At 26.4% G+C, this 7,325-nt stretch overlaps 1 protein-coding gene across 1 annotated transcript in view; it reads right to left on the bottom strand.

Moving 5' to 3' along the window:
• Positions 1-1,198: 1,198 nt before the first annotated feature.
• LOC100209945 (HEAT repeat-containing protein 1) overlaps positions 1,199-7,325 on the bottom strand; it is an 88,088-nt gene continuing 81,961 nt past the window's right edge. Inside the window, exons 22-25 of the mRNA XM_065803477.1 lie at positions 2,835-2,974; positions 1,643-1,801; positions 1,399-1,507; positions 1,199-1,319 (exon numbers count right to left, since the gene is read on the bottom strand). Of these exons, the coding sequence (XP_065659549.1) occupies positions 1,231-1,319; positions 1,399-1,507; positions 1,643-1,801; positions 2,835-2,974 (497 nt within the window). The 3' untranslated portion in view covers positions 1,199-1,230. The remainder of the gene's footprint in view (positions 1,320-1,398; positions 1,508-1,642; positions 1,802-2,834; positions 2,975-7,325) is intronic.

Below are 7,325 nucleotides of genomic sequence, written 5' to 3'. Positions count from 1 at the left end.
ATGTTTTAGCGACAAACTTTCAATCATATTACTTTCATTTGTTGCTAATCGATGAGCAACTTAGTTTTAATTGCAGCTTTTTATTTCCTTAGAGGAAGAGTTGAGCAGCCGTAGCGCAGTGATTAGCGCTCTTGCCTTAGAAGCTAGAGATCCCTGGTTCTAAGCCACCTCTGGGCAAGTTTTATAACATCGGTAAGGAAGGAGGCGAACTTTCTTTCAAAAAAAAATTGATTATAAAATTAAAAAAAAAAAAAGTTGATTATGTTACCATATACGTATTTGTGACGCTTTAGGAAGCGCGATAACTTCGCAATAGCTTGGGAGACCTTGGATTTTCATCAGAACGTTCATCATTTGCAACAACAAATATGTTTTACCTATCATATATGAAAACTTTAAATTTTCAATTAAAGCAAGACATTAAATTTTCAATTAAAGCAAGACATAATTAAAAAATGATGATTATTTTTAAAAGTCTAGATTATTCTAATATAAGTCTAGATTAATCAGAGACTCAGTGCTCAAAAGTACAGAATTTGTTACCAAACTCCTCCAGGGTGGTTTTGAGTAATAGGAAAAAATTTGTTGGAGACTTAAAAAGTTCAATTTTATTATAACATGTTTAAAAATTGATATTACACTTGCTCATAAAAATTCAGCATTCCTTTTTTTTCAATCAACTTTTATGACTGCATGAAAGTGTCGCACCCAAACATGAAAAACTTTGAGAAACGATCAAGTGAACATTTTATGAACCGTTTTGAATTAAGAAAAATCCGAGAACTTAACTATTTCAAGTAACAGTATTTCAACTATTTCAAGTAAAAGTTCTTAAATAAAGTTTTTATTTAGTTATATAAAACTAGTTTTCTTTTTATTTATATGGCTCATTTTTTACACAGCATGAAAAATATTATTTAATTGTTGATGTTATTTCTTGTTAACTTTTTTTTGTTGATGTGTGCAGTTGATAAAAAAATATTTCAAATACCCATTTTATAGTTTTGATTTTCACGTTTATGAAATAAATACAAATAAAAAAATTTCTTCACTGTATATATAAAATGTCTAAGAAACAAGCGGATAATGGTAAAAATACTTTTAAAGTGGTTTATTTTGTTTAAAAACAGACCCACTATTAGAAAAAAAAAAAAAAAAAAAAAAAAAAAAAAAAAAAAAAAAAAAAAACAAAAAGAAGTCTGTTACTAATATTGTATTTACTATTATAACTTAGAAGTATTTTTGGAGAGATTCTCCAGTGATAAGTTCGATTTGTTTAATGACTTTCTTACATTGAGCTTCAACTTCGAAAGAATCATCTGAAAAAGAAAGTTACAAAGCATAAAGCAAAGTGGGTATACAAAAGTATTACTGACAGTGTATAAACAATCAACATACCTTCAAGAACTTCAGCCAAAAATGGTATAGTTTCTGGAACGAGGATCATGTAACTCTCTCCTATCCTACTGTAGATGTTCTCAATTATTTGAAGTGCCGCAAGACGAACCTTTTATGAAAAATTTGTTAACTATTAATGCAAAATTGTAGAGTTTTAAATATAAAATTGTAGAATTTTATGCAAATTAATCCAAATGCAAAATTGTAGAACTTTATTTGCAATTTAAAAAATTACAGAACTTACATTTGCTTGAGAACTTTTTGTTTTTAGCAAAATTTGATGATTTAGTGGCTTCCATAAAGAACTGTCATTAACAGCACAGGTAAAGTTTACTATACAGGGGAGAAGATGTTGTCCAGCAAATAAAGTAAACGCTTCATCCAAAAACAATGAATTGTCTAGCTATATAAGAATAAATAAAAAAATATTTAACTGACTAATAAGGGGATTAGGATTTTTGAAAATAGGTTTGCCTGTGTTTCGGGATCGTTGTTTTTCAGTAAAACAATAACCAATTTTTTTTTAATGAGATATTGAGGTTCCTCCGGGAACTAAGATTATTGTGGAATCCTAATATAAGGAAAAAATTTTTGTTTCTAACCTATATCAACCTTGTACTCAAGGTTTTAATTTTAATTTATGAAAATTAAAAACAAAACAAAACAAAAAACATAGCGAAAATATATCTGAAATTATTGCTTTTTTGCAAACAATATAAAAAAAGGGTTTTTTAATGAAAAAATTTAATTTTTATAATTTTAATTTTGAATAAAAATAAATATTTTCAAAATGAGCATAAATTCCTGCATCTTTCGAGTACCCAGTTGACGTTTCAGAATTTTCGCTAATATAAAAAAGATCCATCAAAATTTTTGTGTTCGATAAAGAACATTAAAAACTCATCTAAATCCCAAAATATTTATTTACTTTCCTGTTATAACTAATAGAACACCATAAGCGTCCCAGAAAAATTTATTTTTCATCTTTTTTGCTATGAAAACTGCTCCACCCTAATAGGAATTTTATTGTGTTTAATTACATATTTGTCGTTAAAAAAATTCACAAAGAATTACTCTTAAAAATATAAAGAATATATTGAATACTTAAAAGAAAAGCATGTTTTTAGTGTCTAATGTAGATGTCTTACAAAGTATTTTATTCTTAATATACGTAAAAAAAATTATTTTTTGATTTAACTTTTCTATTATTCAATATAAAGCAACGGTTTTGAGTACTTTGCAGTTTTAGTATTATAGTTTGGTATGTTTTGTAATTTTGTCTAAACCATTAAATTTTAATGCACTTAAAGCATCAAAATCAAAAGTATTTACTCTAAAAAATGTAAATTTTATAAAATATCGTGACCAAATATCAAAATAGTAACAAATTCAAATTAAAATAATGTAAAAATAAATATATAATAGTTTGCAACTACCTGATCTACAAGCGGTTGCATGATAGATTCAAACCTTTCTTTGTTGACAAATCCCTGGTTGTCGTACTTAAATACATTTGATAAAACATCAAGAACAGCTTCTATTAAATCTTTTTTCTTTTTTAAATCTGAAGTATTTGCTATAAATAAGTTTAAAAAATGTTTAACTACTAAAGACAGAGTAAATAAGAATGCAAAAAATTTAGATCACTTTCATTTTATTAATTAAAATTAAACAATTTAATTAAAATTTTTGATGGAAAAAAATTGATTGTAAGTTGGGATTGGAATAAAACGCTATAATATATTTTTTTATCAGCTTGTTAATTTAGAAACAATCATTAAAAAAAATTTCTATCAAAAATTTGTCTTTTGATAATTTACTAGTGCCTCCCTTGGCCTTAGCCATTAAAACATTTTGCTTTTGAAAAAATTTTTTGGCAGCAATAAGATTTTTAACACTTGTCAACTCTATTCACAGTGCATTTTACGAAATGTACTAAAATTTCTTGAATGAATTTATTATAGAAATTTTATTACATTTAAGATTATTCAAAAATAGAAAACTCAAGACCAGTTTTAGGCTAAATTTTACAGTTTTTTTTTCTTCCAAAAAAGAGCATACTAAATTAAAAATAAAAAAATACAGATAGGCAAATAAAAAAACGACACAAACAGATGGACAAATAAGAAAAGGACACACAGCAGAAGGACAAATAAGAAAAGGACACATACTGATAGAAAAATAAAAAAAGGACACATACCGATAGACAAATAAGAAAAGAACTCAAACAGAGAAAAATATGAAAAGGACACTCAACAGATAGACAGATAAAAAAAGGACACACAACAGAGGGCAAATAAAAAAAAAAGACACATAACAGATAGACAAATACGAAAAGGGCACAAACAGTAGGACAAATAAGAAAAGGACCCACACACAAGAGAAGCATAAATAACATCATAAACACAAAAGCAAAAAAAAAAAAAAAAAAAAAAAAAAAAAAATCGGCATTAGGGAAAGAGAGAAGCAAAACAAAACATAAGCAGAGAGACAAATATGTATAAGTAAAGGCTAGTATTAAAATAGATTAAATAAAACTTTTTATTATAAAAATTTGCCAAATACATATTTTATATTTTGAGTAATATGACAATAAAAACAAATTAGAACATTGTTGGAAAACATTTATATAAAAACTAATATGAAAGCACACCAGAATTTTTTTTTCAGAATACCTCTCAATTTTTTTCCATTCTCTTAAGGTTCAAAATAAACAGAAACAAAACCTGTAGCCAAAAAGTTATATCTGTAAAATTCGAACTTTATGAAAATAAATGTATATTTTTGTCAATATTTGATTAATTTATAAGGACATTTTTTACCATGTTGTTTTTTAACAAACCTATTGATGTTGAATAATACTATTAATAGTTTGATACATCTTTTTTTGAAAATATTTTATGTGATCTATGAAACAGGCTAGGGTTCTGTTTATGCAAAAAAATTTGACTCAGAAATATGCCTTAGTTTACAAAAACATGTGCATTCCTGTAAGCCTAGTAAGCAAGAAATAAATAACTTTTTCTGTTAACACAATCTTTTTGTTAAATGGTTTTCATGCATCAAATTTTCAAGAATTCCAGTGTAATTAGAATTGTGCTCAAAAGCATGCATTATTTAGAGTAAGGCTTGACAATATGCTTATTTTTTAAACAAAATCTCACTCTATATATGCTTATAAAAATAACATGTAACATGCCAATCATCTTTAATCAATTAAAAAAAGTCTTTAATCAAATAAAAAAATAAATTACACGGTGTTTGATCATACAACACATTTTTGAGATATGCACTGCATACATATTTGTTATCATGCCATATGAGATATGTATTATGAGATATGTATTAATGCCATATGAGATATAAACTACACACATATTTATTATCATGCCATATGAGATATATACTACATACATATTTGATATCATGCCATATACACTTTACATATAGCTAAAAAGTAAATGATTAATTGAGTGAATAAATGAATTGTTTGTAACTCAACACTTCATAGTATTTTCTAACATCTTCACAATTTAGAGAATTGTGTATAGAGCTTATGGTAATCTTTTTCTATCTGTTTTTATTAACAATAAAAATGAATACTGAGTGAATCTTGTTTGTCAACACATAAGATGCAAATAAATGTTTTGTAAATAAGTTGAATATGACACTTTGTTTTATAGTCATTATTATAAAAATTATTGTTGTTGTGATCAAATGGTCACAAAGAATTGCCAACTACTATTAAATTTTTTTGCAAAAATGTTTCTTTTTCTTTTTCTGATGTTGCTCGTTATGTCTTTATCATTAAATTTATTGAACACCATATCTAATAACTAGCTTGAATACATTTTAAGACTTTGAAAACTTGATTTCTTTTATTTACAGAGGTTCACTTTCAGACACTTTGTTATCCTTCAACTTTAACAATTTTCTTTAGTTAATTTACTTTTCATAGTTTGACAAACTTTACTATAATTACATAACCTTTTGTGTAACAAACAATAGAAAGCAATAATAAAGCTATTGAAAATGGGGGAACAAAACAAAGGTCAACTTCTTCTTATTTTATTTAAAAGCCATATAAAAATATATAATATATATGTTATATAAAATAGTTTATATAACATATTTTACTCTATATATTTTATTTACATATCTAAAACGCTTTACATATTTTTTAGAAACTAAATGCTTTCCTATTCAGAGGTCTGTACCCATAAAGATTCCTTATTCAGAGAATTAGCCCTTAGAACTAGGGCCAAAAGTGTTTGAGGTCAACAAATTATTTCTGACAAACATTTTTTCCAAGAAATGGAATTTGATTGCTTGAAATTTGTTTTTTTTCTTGAAATCAGTGCATAAATTCTGATGCTCTTCCACCAGCTGCAAAATAAATCAACACTTTTTTTTATTTTGCATAAGAATCTTTGCATGACTTGCCATCATTGTGATCCCTCTCTCTACTCTTCATTTGTGCAGAAAATATTTGTAATAAAATTCATTTCATTTGTGCAGAAAATATTTGTAATTTGTAATAAAAATTTGTTTCACATTATTTGATGCATGAAAGAACCATGTCAAATCATCAATTTTTAGAAGCTTTAAAAGTGTCCAACAGAAAAAAACAAAGAAAGCTAAAAAAACTGTTTCTTTCTTGTAGAGAAGTTTTTAACAAACCAGACATGACATGTTTTTCAAGTAGAAATGGTGAAAGATACCTTGTTTTTATGATGTATTGAGCAATGTTTGATTATATCTTTGTTCATGTTTGAAAGAGAATAGTGCTAGCAGGATCATTTTGTTGGTGAGACATGCATGTGTACCTATAATAGTCATTTCTTTCCCCCTCCCCATAATTCTTTTTCAATTTGATTTTTTATATCCTTAATCATATTTAAGGAGTTGATTAAAGCATCTGCTGATTATTAGTAAGAAAGTGTTTGCATAAATCAGAAATGTAAAATTATAGAATATGTTCAATTTTAGCAACTGTGGAGAGAAAAGGTAATCTTTTTCATATCAGCATCAAGTTTTGTTGAAAGCATTTAATCTCCAATAGAATTTCTTTCAGTTTGCAAAGTTTCAAATGATCAATTTTTAGTTGTCCTTTCTTTAATAATAGTTGATTATGGACAAATGTTTAGACCACATTTTTCTTCTGTATCAACCAAGGACCCTGAACTTGTATTGGCTTTTCCATTTTTCTTGTCAACTTCAGCCAAAAGTTTGTTTGTATAAACGCTGTTAAACCAGAAAATCCGTTTTTTTCTAAGCAACAACTTTTAAGGTGGTTTTACTAACACTTGATCCATTGGATAGATTTATTACTTTTAATGCATCCAGTGTTTGTGGCAGTTGAATCCCAGCAACTAGATTTGGTACAAAAAGTAATGTATTTTTTGTTTGTTTGTGAATCAGTTGTTCCAAATTTTAAGGTTTAAAATTTGAGAACCTTTCCTCAAAAACATTAAAGGGTGTTTCCAGAAAAATATCAGCAAGCCTTTAAGACTGTTTTTGCTTTAGTATTTGCAAGAAAGTTTTCATCATGTAGAAGAACTGCATACTGTAATGCTTCAAATTTCCCTGTCTAATGCTTTTTCTTCTCATAATTTTTTCTGGTGAATTCAATAGTATTTGAAGAAGTAAAATTGTTTGATTGCATTTTTAGCACAATCTACTTCTTACACTTTCTGAGTTATAGAAAATGTTTCAAGAAAGCATTTCTTTCAAGGCAATATTACAATAGAAGTAATTCTAAAATAGTAGAATCTTAGAATTTTGATGAAAAATCTAAATCTTTTTGACTTTATGCAACTGAGAAAATTGAAATCTGTGTCTTGTGCATTCTTGTTTAGAATTTTTTTTTACTTAATAAAAATAATTATAGTCTGTTAGTATTTATAATTTTTTTAAGTTGATCTTTG

This window comes from Hydra vulgaris, chromosome 08 (assembly GCF_038396675.1).
Source record: "Hydra vulgaris chromosome 08, alternate assembly HydraT2T_AEP".
Taxonomy (NCBI): domain Eukaryota; kingdom Metazoa; phylum Cnidaria; class Hydrozoa; order Anthoathecata; family Hydridae; genus Hydra; species Hydra vulgaris.
This window is presented reverse-complemented; position numbering and strand designations above follow the sequence as displayed.